Here is a 14,933-nt window from a genome sequence, read left to right on the forward strand (position 1 = left end):
CTTCAGATGTATCCCATACGTTTTGGTTGTGGTTTTGTTTTCATTTGTTTCTGAGTATTTTGTAGTGTCCCTTATAATTTCTTCTTTGATCCAGTTGTTAGTAATGTGTTGTTTAATTTCCATAAATTTGTGAATTTTCCAGTTTTACTTCTATAGTTGATTTCTAACTATTCCATTATGGTAGGAGAAGGACACTTTGTATTAAATTTATCTGTTGAGACTTAATTTGTGACTACTTGGTCTATCCTGGAAAATGTTCCATGTGCACTGAAGAATGTTTCTGGTGCTGTTTTCGATAGTGTTCCTTATATGTATATTAGATTCGTTGGTTTATTGTGTTAAGTCCTCTGTTTCCTTGCCTGTCTGCTGGATGGCTATTTTATTCATTATTGAAAATAGAGTACTGAGGTCTCCAACTATTATGGTAGAATTGGTTACTTTTCCCTTCAATTGTGACAGTTTTTGTTTCATATATTTTGATATTCCATTTTTAGGTACATAAATATTTATAATTATTTTATCACTGTCCTTCCTTGTTTCTTGTAACTTTTTTTGATTTAAAAGTCTACTTTGATATTAGTATAAACACCCCTGCTTTCTTTTGGTTACTATTTTCATGGAATATTGTTTTCCATCTTTTCACGTTCAACCTGTTTGTGTCTTTGACGTAAAGTGAGTCTCTTATATATAAGTTGAATCGTGTTTCATTCTGCCAATTTCTGTTAATTGATTGGAGAGTTTAATCCATTTACATTTAAAATAATTACTGATAAGGAAGGACTTCTGTCATTTTGCTATGTTTTTCTATATGCCTTAAGGCTTTTTTTGTCCTTCATTTCTTCTGCTAATGCCTTCTATTGTGTTTGGTTGACTTTTTTGGCAGTGAAATGGTTAGATTCCTTTTTCATTTCCTTTTATGCATATTTTATAGTTGTTTTCTTGTAGTTATTATGGAGATTACATTTAGCAGCCTAAAGTTAAAAGTCTAATTTTATATCATTTTAACTTCAATAGCATACAAAAATTCTGCTCCTTTACAACTTCATCTCCTTACCTTTCAGGTTACTGTTGAGTGTCCTTTCCTCTTGAAGCACTCTCTTGAATATTTCTTACAGGGCAGGTCTAGTGGTAACAAACTCCTTTTGCTTTTGTTTATTTGGGAATGTCAGTTTCTCCCTCACTTTTGAATGTCAGTTTTACAGGATATAAAATTATTGGTTGACAATTTTGTTTTTTCTTTTAGGACTTTGAATATACCAGCCTATTGCCTTCTGACTCGCAAAGTTTCTATTGAGAAATCTGCTTATAATTTTATTGAGAGTTTCTTGTATGTGACAAGTTACTTCTCTTACAACTTTCAAGATTCTCTCTGTTTTTCAAGAATTTGATTATAATGTGTCTTGGTGTGGGTCTCTTTTGAGTTCCTCTTACTGAAATTGATTTAGTTTCTTGGATGTTTCTGTTGATGTCCTTCATCAAATTTGGGAAATTTTTAGCCATTACTCCTTAAAATATTCTTGCTACCCCCACCCCTGGCTTCATCTTACTTGACTTCTGCAGTGTATATGGATGTTGGTCTGCTTGGTGGTACCCCCCCAGGTCCCATAGACTCTGTTCATTTTTAGTCAATATTTTTTCTTTCTGTTCTTCAAAATCAGTAATTTCCATTGTCCTGTTTTCAAGTCCACTGGTACTTTAGCCTGCTGAAATCTGCCTTTGAATCTCTCTAGTGAATTTTTCATTTTTGTTATTGTACTTTGCAGTTCCAGAGTTTCTTTTTGATTTATTTTTAGTTTTTCTACTCCTTTATTGATATTTCCAATTTGCTTATAGATTATTTTCTTGACTCTTTTTAGGATCCTTAAGACAGTAGTTTTAAAGTCATTGTCTAATAGATCTGCCAGTAGTTCTTTCTCAGGGACAGTTTCTGTGATTTATTTTTTATCTTTTGTGCCTTGTTTTTCTGTTTCTTTGTATGCTTTCTGGTTTTTTTGAAAACTGGACCCTGGAAGTCAGATTTGTCCCTTTCCCCAGGGTTTGCTATTTTTTTGTTAAATTGTTTTTGTTTGTTATTAATTTTGGGGGAGAAAGGTTATTGTTTTATGCTCTCTCTCTGGTATAAACATAAGATTTTCACAGTTTTGGGGGGGTTTTTTTTGAGATAGGGTCTCACTTTTTCACCCAGGCTGGAGTGCAGTGGCATCATCATGGCTCACTGCAGCCTCAACCTTCTGGGCTCAGGTGATCCTCCAGCCTCAACCTCCAGAGTAGCTGGAACTACAGGCACATGCTGCTTTGCCCAGTTAGTTTTTGTATTTTTAGTACAGATGGTTTTTGTCACATTGCCCAGGCTAGTCCCAAACTCCTGGGCTCAGATCCTCCCATCGCAGCCTCCCAAAATGCTAGGATTACGTGTGTGAGTTACTACACCTAGCCTGTTTTCACAGGTCCTTTCTGAGCCTGTTCCTTTCCCTAGGCATGCCAGATTCTTTTCTGATTTTCTCCAAATATGCAGTTATTTTTGAATTTTCCAATATTTGTTGTCTGACTCCCAAAAGGGAAAAAAGAAGGGAGAAAAAGTGGTGCTGGCCTTTTAACTTCCTTGAAAATCACTTTAGCCAGGAGAGACACTTGCAAAATGAGGAGAGGTACAGCAACATGGCCACCTGTCTCTTCATCTGTACTTCTGTGATCAGAATCGGTAATCAGAGTACACGTCCTCAATATTTGGGGAGCAAAATCAATTTTGTCTACTCTCGCTTCTATAATTATAGGGTCCTGTAGATTGATCCAGGACACTACGCACAGCTTCCTTTCAAAGGACTAAAGATTGAAGTTGGGTAGCTGCCACTAAGCTAAGAGCTGAAATTGATCAAAATTAACCACACATTACCATAGAGCTTTCCCCTAGAAGTTGCAAGCCTTCAATAGACTACAGAGTTGCAAAGTAGTTAACATCAGACAGATTTTGTCAGTTCATGTATAGTCTAGGGGGCATACAGATTTCTGGTGCTTCCTACTCCACAGTCTTCCCATAATCTTCCTCCTTTAACCATTTTTAAGTATACAGTTCATTGGCATTAATTACAGGATCATACTAGTAAGGCCATGTTTCATTTCCTTCTTCAATTCTTCAAAGAAATACTTCAGGATCCTGCTCCCACTTGTTTAAAATTTCCATGGAAAGTTCTTCTCTTGTCTACAGCTGACCTGGGCGCAGCAGCTTTGGCACCAGTTGAGTGGAAAGTTTGTTCAACTTTAATTTTTCTGTCAGAATTGTATTAGGTTAACCAGTTAAGATATCTGTGGTGTTCAGTGTTGTTTGTGCTGTTAATTGTTGGTCCTTTTCAATTAGGGCACAAGTAAAAACGATTTTTTTTTAATATGCATTTTCCATGAACTTTTTGAAGATCTTTTCCTTTGCTAATAGATTCCGTGATCAGATAATTTGGGAAAATGCTGCATATTGTATTCGCCTTTCAGAGATTCACATTGCTTCTTAAACTGTTAGAGGCTCTGAAGGAACCTGTGTAATTCAGCATTACCAAAACTTACTTGATTATTAAATTTCTCCTCCCTCCCCTTTGAAATACCCCCTATCTCATAGAACTAATGAGCTCAGTTTGAGAAATGCTGGTATAGATTATTAAAGTTTTTCTAGCAGTGTAATAAGACAATAGCTAGTATGTGGCCAGCTCAAATAGCTACTGATAAGCAAATAATTGAGAACAATTCTCTTTTTAAAGGGGCAGAATAATTGGCATCTTTGAAAATATTTTTTTAAATTTTCAACTCTGTCAAGGCAATGTATATCTGGAGTAATTAACTATGTTATAATATTTCCAGTTGTGCTCTCTATGTTTTATATGCAAAAACAAAGTTGCCAAAAGATATAGGACCAATTTTAGTCTGAGAATGTAGGTCTTTTTTTAGTCAGTTAAAAATCTTTTTAAGGTAGTCTTTAAAATATTTTATATAGCAAGCATACTATACATATTTCCTCTAAAAGAAATAGAAAAATATTTCTGAATATGAGTACAGTACTTTAAAATGTTCAAAGTATTACAGAGATTATTTATTATTTAAATTTTTCTTTTCATCAAAACACTATTCCACAAAATAACTCTTTTCTGTGAGACAGGGTCTAGCTCTGTCACCCAGGCTGGAGTGCAGTGGCACAATCTTGGCTCACTGCAACCTCTGCTTCCCAGGCTTACGCTATCCTCTCACCTCAGCTTCAAGAGGAACTTACACTACAGGCACATGCCACCACGCCTGGCTGATTCCTGTGTTTTTTGTAGAGATGGGGTTTTGCCACATTGCCCAGGCTGATCTTGAACTCCTGAGCTCAGTCTGCCTGCCTCGACTTTTCAAATTGCTTGGGTTATAGGCATAAGCCAGGACCCCTCAGCCATTAAGATAAACATTTTTATTGGGTAATTTTGGTGACAATTTTAGTGCATTCTTGGCTAAAATAATTCTGATTAATAAAAATTTCTAATAATTTTGAAGGGTTATCAGTGTGTTTACTCTGTATATCTTGTGTATTTGGGGTTTTGTCTGTAGTTTTGTCAGTCTCCATTCACATATATTTACATTAGTATATACAGTTTATTTTTTCTCCTAGAGTATCTTAGAGTATAAATTGCTCGTTTTCCCAAGTTGTTGAGTGCACATTTTCAAGTTCTTTCTTTTTTTTTAATTGCATTTTAGGGGTACATGTGAAGAACATGTAAGATTGTTGCATAGGTACACACATGGCAGTGTGGTTTGCTGCCTTCCTCCCCATCACCTATATCTGGCATTTCTCCCCATGTTATCCCTCCCCAACTTCCCAACCCCTGCTGTCCCTCCCCTATTTCACCCCCCGACACACAGCAAACCCCAGTGTGTGATGTTCCCTTCCCTGTGTCCATGTGTTCTCCTTGTTCAACACCCACCTATGAGTGAGAACATGCAGGGTTTGGTTTTCTGTTCTTGTGTCAGTTTGCTGAGAATGATGGTTTCCAGGTTTATCCATGTCTCTACAAAGGAGATGAACTCATCATTTTTTATGGCTGCATAGTATTCCATGGTGAATATGTGCCACATTTTCCCTGTTCAGTTTGTCATTGACGGGCATTTGGGTTGGTTCCAAGTCTTTGCTATTGTAAACAGTGCTGCAGTGCATTCATATGCATGTGTCCTTGTAATAGAATGATTTATAATCCTTTGGGTATATACCCAGTAATGGGATTGCTGGGCCAAATCAAATTTCTGATTCTAGGTCCTTGAGGAGTCACCATACTGTCTTTCATAATGGTTGACCTAATTTATATTCCCACCAACAGTGTAAAAGTGTTTCTATTTCTCCACATCCTCTCCAGCATCTGTTGTCTCCAGATTTTTTAATGATCACTATTCTAACTGGTGTGAGATGGAATCTCAATGTAGTTTTGATTTGCATATCTCTAATGACCAGTAATGATGAGCATTTTTTCATATTTTCTTGGCCTCATATGTGTCTTCTTTTGTAATGTGTCTGTTCATACCCTTTTCACACTTTTGAATGGGCTTGTTTTTTTCTTGTAAATCTGTTTTAGTTCTTTGTAGATTCTGGATATTAGCACTTTGTCTGATGGGTAGATTGCAAAAATTTTTTCCCATTCTGTTGGTTGCTGATTCACTCTAATGACTGTTTCTTTTGCTGTGCAGAAGCTGTGGAGTTTGATTAGGTCCCATTTGTCTATTTTGGCTTTTGTTGCCAGTGCTTTTGGTGTTTTAGTCATGAAGTCCTTACCTATGCCTATGTCCTGAATGGTTTTGCCTAGATTTTCTTCTAGGGTTTTTGTGGTGTTAGGTCTTATGCTTAAGTCTTTAATCCATCTGGCGTTAATTTTACTGTAAGGCATCAGGAAAGGGTCCAGTTTCTGCTTTCTGCACATGGCTAGCCAGTTTTCCCAACACCATTTATTAAACAGGGAATCCTTTCCTCATTGCTTGTTTTTGTCAGGTTTGTCAAAGATCAGATGGTTGTAGACGTGTGGTATTGCCTCCAAGGCGTCTGTTCTGTTCCATTGGTCTATATCTCTGTTTTGGTACCAGTACCATGCTGTTTTGATTACTGTAGGCTGTAGTATAGTTTGAAGTCAGGTAGTGTGATGCCTCCTGCTTTGTTCTTTTTGCTTAGAATTGACTTGGCTATGCAGGCTCTCTTTTGGTTCCATATGAAGTTTAAGGTGGCTTTTTCCAGTTCTGTGAAGAAGGTCATTGGTAGCTTGATGGGGATAGCATTGAATCTGTAAATTACTTTGGGCAGTATGGCAATTTTCATGATATTGATTCTTCTAACCACGAGCTTGGAATGTTTCTCCATCTGTTTGTGTCCTCTCTTATTTCATTGAGCAGTGGCTTGTAGTTCTCCTTGAAGAGGTCCATTCTTTGTTAATTGTATTCCTAGGTATTTTACTCTCTTTGTAGCAGTTGTGAATGACAGTTCGCTTTTTATTTGGCTCTCTTTAATTCTGTTATTGGTGTATAGGAATGCTTGTGATTTTTACATGTTGATTTTGTATCCTCAGACTTTGCTGAAGTTGCTTATCAGTTTCAGGAGATTTTGCACTGAGACAGTGGGGTCTTCTAAATATACAGTCATGTCATCTGCAAATAGAGACAATTTGACTTCCTTCTTTCCTAATTGAATACCCTTTATTTCTTTTTCTTGCCTGATTGCCTCTCTCACCACTCCTATTCCATGGAATATATGGAATAGGGGTGGTGAGAAAGGGCATCCTTATCTAGTGCCAGATTTCAAAGGGAATGTTTCCAGTTTTTGCCCATTCAGTATGATATTGGCTGTGGGTTTGTCATAAATAGCTTTTATTATTTTGAGATATGTTCCATCAATACCTAGTTTATTGAGGATTTTTAGCATAAAGGGCTACTGAATTTTGTCAAAGGCCTTCCCTGCATCTATTGAGATAATCATGTGGTTTTTGTCTTTGGTTCTGTTTATGTGGTGAATTACGTTTATAGACTTCCGTATGTTGAATCAGCCTTCCATCCCTGGGATGCAGACTACTTGATCATGATGGATAAGCTTTTTGATGTGCTGTTGCAATCGGCTTGTCAGTATTTTATTGAAGATTTTTGCATCTATGTTCATCATGGATATTGGCCTGAAGTTTTCTTTTTTTTGTTGAGTCTCTGCCGGGTTTTGGAATCAGGATGATGTTGGTGTAATAAAATGATTTGGGAAGGATTCCCTCTTTTTTGATTGTTAGTAGTAGTTTCAGAAGGAATGGTACCAGCTCCTCTTTGCATGTCTAGTAGAATTTGGCTGTGAACCCATCTGGACCTGGGCTTTTTTTGGTTGGTAGGCTATTAATTGCCACCTCAACTTCAGCCCTTGTTATTGGTCTATTCAGGGTTTTGACTTCTTCCTGGTTTAGGCTTGGGAGGATGCAAGTGTCTAGGTATTTGTCCATTTCTTCCAGGTTTACTAGTTTGTGTGCATAGAGTTGTTTTTTGAGTTTTTGAAGAAGCCTTTATTTCCTTGTTTTGCAAATAAAGCTGGCTAAGTTGGTTGCTTTTTGGTGATTAGTCAGAGAGACCAAATCCCATGTCCTCATCCGACTCCTCCGACTCTTTCTTGGCTTCAACCTTAGCTGGGGCTGCAGCAGCAGCAGGAGCAGCCGTCGTGGCAGCAGCCACAGGGATAGCCGCTGCAAAGGCAGATAGATCAGACAAGAAGGCCTTGACCTTTTCAGCAAGTGGGAAGATGTAGTCAGTTTCCACAGACAAGGCCAGGACTCATTTGTACCCATTGATGATAGAATAGGGCACTGATGCAACAGTTGGGTAGCCAGTCTGCAGACAGACACTGGCAACATTGCGGCTGCACTCCAGGAAGTGAGAGTGCAGAATTTCCTCTGTGATGTCAAGCACTTCAGGGTTGTAGATGCTGCCATTGTCGAACACCTGCTGGATGACCAGCCCAAAGGAGAAGGGAGAGATGTTGAGCATGTTCAGCAGCGTGGCTTCACTGGCTCCCACTTTGTCTCCAGTCTTGATCAGCTCCACATCACTCAGGATTTCAATGGTGCCCCTGGAGATTTTAGTGGTGATACCTAAAGCCTGGAAAGGAGGTCTTCTCGGGCCCCAGATCAGTGTTCTGGGCTGGCACAGTGACTTCACATGGGACAATGGCACCAGCACGGGTGGCGGCTGGGACCTTATTGGCCAGCAGCATGTCCCTGATCCCAGTGAGTTCCTCCTTGGTGAACACAAAGCCCACATTCCCCCGGATATGAGGCAGCAATTTCTCCAGATCTGGGTTGTTTTCCAGGTGCTCTCAGATGGCCTTGCGCATCATGATGTTCTTGCCCATCAGCACCATGGCCTTCCCGCGGAGGGACATGCGGATCGCTGCATCTGCTTGGAGTCCACATTGTCTGCTCCCACAATGAAGCATTTCCAATAATCATCCAATAGTTGGATGATCTTAAGGAAGTAGTTGGACTTCTAGGTTGCCCTGTCTTCCCTGGGCATCACTGTGGTGCGTCAGGGATTGCCACGCAGGGGTAAAAGATGATGTCACTTCCACGAGGATGACTGGCGAGAAAAGCTATTTTCAAGTTCTTAATTGAAGTTGCTTTTAGGTTGATGCTTGGATTGCTTCTATATTAGATTATTGCCAAACTAATAAGGAAAAATATATTTGTAAAGGGTGAGTTACATTTACTGTGTAAGATACAGTTTATCATCAGGTTAATGCTTTTGTTACCAACTCACTTTGTCCCATATAGTTATTTTAAGTTACCCATCCCTTTTATCTCAATTTTTTTTCCTTGATATGATTGGATCTAAAAAGCTGCAGTAGTTTTGACAAACCGTTTTTGATTTAGCTGGCCAATAACTATTGGCTCCTCATGTCTAAAATTTATACCTGTGACCACTTCTTTGACTTATTTCATTAAGTTCTCCCACTGATTTTATTTTCCCTGTCTGTGAACAAGGGACAGACAGGAAAAATAAGATCCATGGGAGAACAACAGTTTGGTGATCATTAAGTTAGCCTGTAAACCTTAGTTGAACATATTTTCTCTTTCTAGAATAAGGTTTTTGACTTCAGGTCCCTGTCATTTTTCATCCCAGCAATAGTTAGAGCAATCACTGCCCACTTCTCCACCCTTTTTTTTGACTTAGGGTCTCACATTGTCACCCAGGCTGGACTGCAGTGGTGCAATCTCAGCCCACTGCAACCTCTACTGCCTAGGCTCAAACGATCCTGCTGCCTCAGCACTCCCGCGATCCTTCCGCCTCAGCCTCCCAAGTAGCTGGGGCTACAGGTCTGTGCCACCGCGCCCAGCTAATTTTTGTATTATTTGGTCAATACTGGGTTTCATCGTGTTGCCCAGGCTGGTCTCCCAGCTCCTGGACTAAAGCTATCCGCCTGCCTCGGCCCCCCAAAGTGCTGCTTACAAGCCTGAGCCATTGCGCCAAGGTCGCAGTCCCCCTCATCCTTTCTTTCCACTAACCAGGATATATTATTTTTGTAATAAATATGACCCTCATGCCTCAATAATTGAGTTCCTACTCCTACCTTACTCCAAAATCCTTGCAAGAATTGAAGCCACTGAATCCGAGTCTAATGGGTCGAGATCTTCAGCCCTCTAATATTGGTTGTGTTTGAATCTTCTTTCGCCTCTTAGTTTACCTATATTTATGTGATAGGAATTACATAATGTAATTACCCTTATCTTACCCTTTTAAGATACAGGGTAAGCCACAGAGCTTCTATTAGTGATAGATTGTCCATTGTTTTAATTCTGTGAGATAACTGAGCTAATGAGTATTGGCTATAGCGTTAACATAATTGGATATTGTGAATACAATGCCCATTGGATAAAACAGTTTTATTGATGAAGTTCAGCATGTAGTGGGTCAGTATCACCTCCCTATCTTTACTTTTCCTTGTTTTTGAAAATTTTAAGTTATTTTGATAATAGATACATTTTTTCTATGTTCATTTATCACAGACTTATATAAAATCCTTCAGCAGATATATAGTCCTTAGATTTGATTTGAGAAATAGTGTTTTAGATTAAAATTATTGCTCTTAAATGAGATTTTCTGTAGATCTTAAGCATAATTTTAAGTATTAATGACATTTCTATTTCATTTTAGGCCTTAAGTAAAGGAAATTATAATGAAAATGTCCAATCCCCAAACCACTGGCTTATATTTGTAATGTCTTGTTTGTGAATGATGTAGATTGTTTGTGAATAATGTAGATAAAGACATGTATACAGACTTCCCCTTCCCCACCACACCTGTTTTTCTTTAAGTCATATTGTGAAAACATTGCTCTTGTGTTCTTAGCCAGTTAAAATCATATAGTGACCTTTTTTTAAGTGGTAAATTTTATGGAAACCCAAATTAGAGGAATGGGAGTTTGGAACCAGGTGTAGAGAAAAATCATGAAAAATAGGACTGAATTAACCTTTGTAACAATAACGCTCCCAATAATAAGACATCTCATCATGTGAATGTATTTCCATTTGGGGTTATGTTATGTTTCTTAAACTATTAGAAAGATTTACAAAGATTATGATACATTAAGTAGATACTTAGCTTTTTTAATGTTCTCAGGTGAGTTCTGTAATTATATTCTTTAAATAAACAGCTTTATTACTGTGGCTCTGCCTAGACTTTGGGAAATTTTTATTTATAGTCTAGCTATTAAGTGAATTACAGCCTTCAGTCATTTTAAGTCACTGGTTCTAATATCGTGGGCCATTGAAGCTACTATTTATAACGTGATCTGAGTTTCTTAATTCTTTTTAAAAGTATTCAAGTTGGTTATATGTCAGATTTTGGTTTTGTTTTTCAACAATGCTGTAAAGCTTTCATAATCTGGGTAAAATAGTCTACCTTCTGTGATTCATTTGTTATGTTTTCATTCTTCTTGGTAGTCTATTGGTTTAAATTGTTATACTAATGTTGACTCTAAATTTCTTTTCTACAGCCTGGATTTGTGGTATCATTTCTATCACTGTCATTAGCCTGCTTTCCTTGCTAGGCGTGATCTTGGTTCCTATCATTAACCAAGGATGCTTCAAGTTCCTTCTCACATTCCTTGTTGCACTAGCTGTAGGAACAATGAGTGGAGACGCCCTTCTTCATCTACTGCCCCATGTAAGAAATGTTTTTAATCATTTAAAACACTTAAAATAAAAATATTTAAGACGAAAGAGTCCTTCATTAGCAAGCTATAGCACAGTAATCTAGTATTTGTATTGTTTTATTTGCTTATAGGATGAAGTATTTTTTTCCATTTTCAGAGTTTTAATACCAATATTTTTTAAATAAATTGAATCATTAGGTCAACTTTGCTTTCAGTAGTCTTTAAAAAAAAAAACTCATTGGATTAAAATTTGCAATATTAGCAACAGTGAATGGTGTTTTTAAAAACTGTGTAGCATATCAAATAAGCCTTTAAGAGAAATGCGTAAGATATGTTGTAATGATTATGCCTATAGCCAGTATGCCATCAGCATCTTTGAGCAGGAGTAGGCAGTTATACTCAGTGAGCTGTTTTACACTTAGCTGTTGATACATGGGAGCATTTATCTTTTCACCCGGCATACAACTTCTTTTTTTCTCTTTGGGATCGGTTCTAATTATATGATCACAAGCCCATATTCCTAGTACCATGCTTATCAAACATTTTAAAAGTTGCTGTTTATAACTTATCAGTAGATAACTTTCTGTCACCAGCTAAGAGTATTTGATTCACTGTTACCATTTTTACTTCAAATTATGAATGCAATGGGGATTTTTTTTCTCTTCCAAATATAAAATTGAAGTATTGAGTATTTGAAGGATTGTATTTGTGTGTTGTGTATACCTCTTCTGCACTCTTGGTTGAGAATTCCAGATTTAGTATCTACAGCAATGTGTGGCTGTAAAAAAAAAAAAAAAAAAAAAAAAAAAAAAATTTTTTTATAAAAAAAAAAAAAAAAAAAAAAAAAAAAGTTTTTTTTAAAATAAACGAGTTAATGAATCTTAAGACTGTGAACATGAATTTTTGTTTCACCGTTTCTTCTAGCCATCAAGAATGGCAACAGTTTTTTTTTAGAACTGGGCCTAGTAAGAGTAATTGAAGTGAGAACAGTAGTTAAGTGCTGTTTAACTTGCTTTTCTATTAAGAAAGGTTAACTAAACATAGCTGTTATCTTTTTGAATGGTCTGATATCCTCTGAGAGGTTTAGACATCTCTTTGGTTGGCCATTAGTTAACAGGAAAAGAATACAAATAAATGTTAGAACGAAGAAAGATAATTAAGTGCAGTTACTTAACTTACATTCTATAAGATTATTGTTGTGATACTTGTACATTTCATAATGTTGAAACATAACCATTTCTATACATTTATGCTTGCTAAAGCTTTAAAATGTAGAAAATTACATTATTTAAGGATACCCTATTGCTAGCTTTCCATACTGTATGCAGAGATAGCAATCTTACACCTCTGAAATAATTTGTAAGAGAAGAAATTTATCAAATACTCTGTACAACAACCCCACCATGACACAAGTTGGCAGTGTCACCTTGTGCAAACAGTAACAGACTTGCACTTGTATGCCTGAACTTAAAAGCTAAAACAAAAATATATATATAATCAGTTTAAGAAAGAATTATAGAGACTCACAAGTGACCTGCTTGTGAATTAATTTGTGTTTTATTTTTACTAAATATTTGGCATTTAAGTAGATTGTGTTCAATTTACAAAGAACCAATCACTCCCTATTATTACTTCTGGCTTGATTCTCTCACTATAGAGTGTATCTTACTCTTTAGGCATGTGAGTTGGTGGTCTTTGAGTTACTGTAAAATGTATATTTCAGACAACTGAGTAAAGCAAATTAAATGGAAGACTACTTTAAGTGAGATAATATCTAGGGGAGCACTTTAATACTTGAAAGATATTTTTTTCTGTGTCCTTACGGAGATTATAATCTCAAAATTTTAAATAGCATTTCAGTTACTTGTTTAGAAGTTTTATTTGTTCTTCATAGTCTCAGGGTGGACATGATCACAGTCACCAACATGCACATGGGCATGGACATTCTCATGGACATGAATCTAAGAAGTTTTTGGAAGAATATGATGCTGTATTGAAAGGACTTGTTGCTCTAGGAGGCATTTACTTGCTATTTATCATTGAACACTGCATTAGAATGTTTAAGCACTACAAACAGCAAAGAGTAAGTATTTTTTATTTATTTCACTTTATGCCATAAAACACACAACAAAAATGATCTTTTTCTGGGTATGTGCTTTCCTTAATTATGATGTTGGTTTGTATTGTCTCAGTTTTGTAACAACAAATCTTTAGGGTAAAAAGCTGACTTTTTCTAAAAATTAAACGTGTAGTTGTTGTTGCTGTTGGTTTTTTTGAGACAGGGTTTCCCTCTGTCACCCAGGCTGGAGTGCAATCTTGTAATCATGGCTCACTGCAGCCTTGACCTCTTGGGTTCAGGTTATCCTTTTGCACCAGCCTCCCGAGTCGCTGGGACCATAGGCACATGCCACCATGCCCAGCTAACTTTTATGGATGTATGGATGTATGTATTTCTGAGACAGAGACTCGCTCTGTTGCCCAGGCTAGAATGCAGTGACACGATCTCCGCTCACTGCAACCTCCGTCTCTTGGGTTCAAGTAATTCTTCTGCCCCTGCCTCCAGAGTAGGTGGGACTACAGGCAGACATCTCCACGCCCAGCTAATTTTTGTATTTTTAGTAGAGATGATGTTTCGCCATCTTGGCCAGGGTGGTCTTGAACTCCTGGCTTCAAGTGATCCACCTGCCTTAAGCCTCCCAAAGTGCTAACGCCTAAGGGGCTGGAGGGAAACAAGAATTGGCTAAGTAGATTACTGAAGAGTAATTCAAAAGAGGTAGTGGGGCTTGAGAGGGTTATGGCAGAAGAAATAGGGGAAGAAAAGATGATTAAGGGAATTTAGATGAGATAATCAAGACTTCTTAGTTGATCAGATGAAAGACATACAAGTATTTAAAAGTTTGCCACTACAATAAATTAGATATTGCAAAGTCTGTAAATAAATTTTAGAATTACCAGTTAGCATCTCTAATGTGAAAATCTAACATCTGAAATGTTCCAGTGAGCATTCTTACTGACCATCTTGTCAGTACTCAAGTTTCAGATTTTGAAACATTTCAGATAAACAAGTTTTTTGTTTCTTATAATTTTTTTTCCCCATTTATTTTATTGCATTTTAGGTTTGGGGGTACATGTGAAGAGCATGCAAGATTGTTGCATAGGTACACACATGGCAGTGTGATTTGCTGCCTTCTTCCCCATCACCTACATCTGGCATCACTCCCCTTGCTCTCTCTCCCCAGCTCCCCACCCCCCACCGTCCCTCACCTATTTCCCCCCAGCTGACCCCAATGTGTAGTGCTCCCCTCCCTGTGTCCATGTGTTCTCATTGTTCAACACCCGCCTATGAGTGAGAACATGCAGTGTTTGATCTTCTGCTTTTCTGTCAGTTTGCTGAGAATGATGGTTTCCAGGTTCATCCATGTCCCTACAAAGGACCCAAACTCATTGTTTTTGATGGCTGCATAATATTCCATGGTGTATATGTGCTGCATTTTCCCTATCCAGTCTATCGTCGATGGGCATTTGGGTTGGTTCCAGGTCTTTGCTATTTTAAACAGTGCTGCAATGAACATTCGTGTGCATGTGTCCTAATAAAAGAACGATTTGTAATCCTTTGGATATATACCCAGTAATGGGATTGCTGGGTCAAATGGAATTTTTATTTCTATGTCCTTGAGGAATCGCCACACTGTCTTCCACAATGGTTGAACTAATTTACACTCCCACCAACAGTGCAGTAGTGTTCCTATTTCTCCACATCCTCTCC

At 37.6% G+C, this 14,933-nt stretch overlaps 1 protein-coding gene and 1 pseudogene across 4 annotated transcripts in view; one reads left to right on the plus strand and one right to left on the minus strand.

The window, feature by feature from the left end:
• SLC39A10 (solute carrier family 39 member 10) overlaps nucleotides 1-14,933 on the plus strand; it is a 171,505-nt gene that overhangs the window by 128,331 nt on the left and 28,241 nt on the right. For all 3 annotated transcript variants that reach the window (XM_037742088.1, XM_037742089.1, XM_017538747.2), the window contains 2 exons: nucleotides 11,009-11,178; nucleotides 13,062-13,250. In XM_037742088.1, coding sequence (XP_037598016.1) covers nucleotides 11,009-11,178; nucleotides 13,062-13,250 — 359 coding nt within the window. The remainder of the gene's footprint in view (nucleotides 1-11,008; nucleotides 11,179-13,061; nucleotides 13,251-14,933) is intronic.
• On the minus strand, nucleotides 7,511-8,544 carry LOC108311293 (annotated as a pseudogene). Its single transcript, XR_005201877.1, has one exon. The product of XR_005201877.1 is annotated as a 60S acidic ribosomal protein P0-like (transcript).

This window comes from Cebus imitator, unplaced genomic scaffold (genome assembly GCF_001604975.1).
Source record: "Cebus imitator isolate Cc_AM_T3 unplaced genomic scaffold, Cebus_imitator-1.0 Scaffold113, whole genome shotgun sequence".
NCBI classification, from domain to species: Eukaryota; Metazoa; Chordata; class Mammalia; order Primates; family Cebidae; genus Cebus; species Cebus imitator.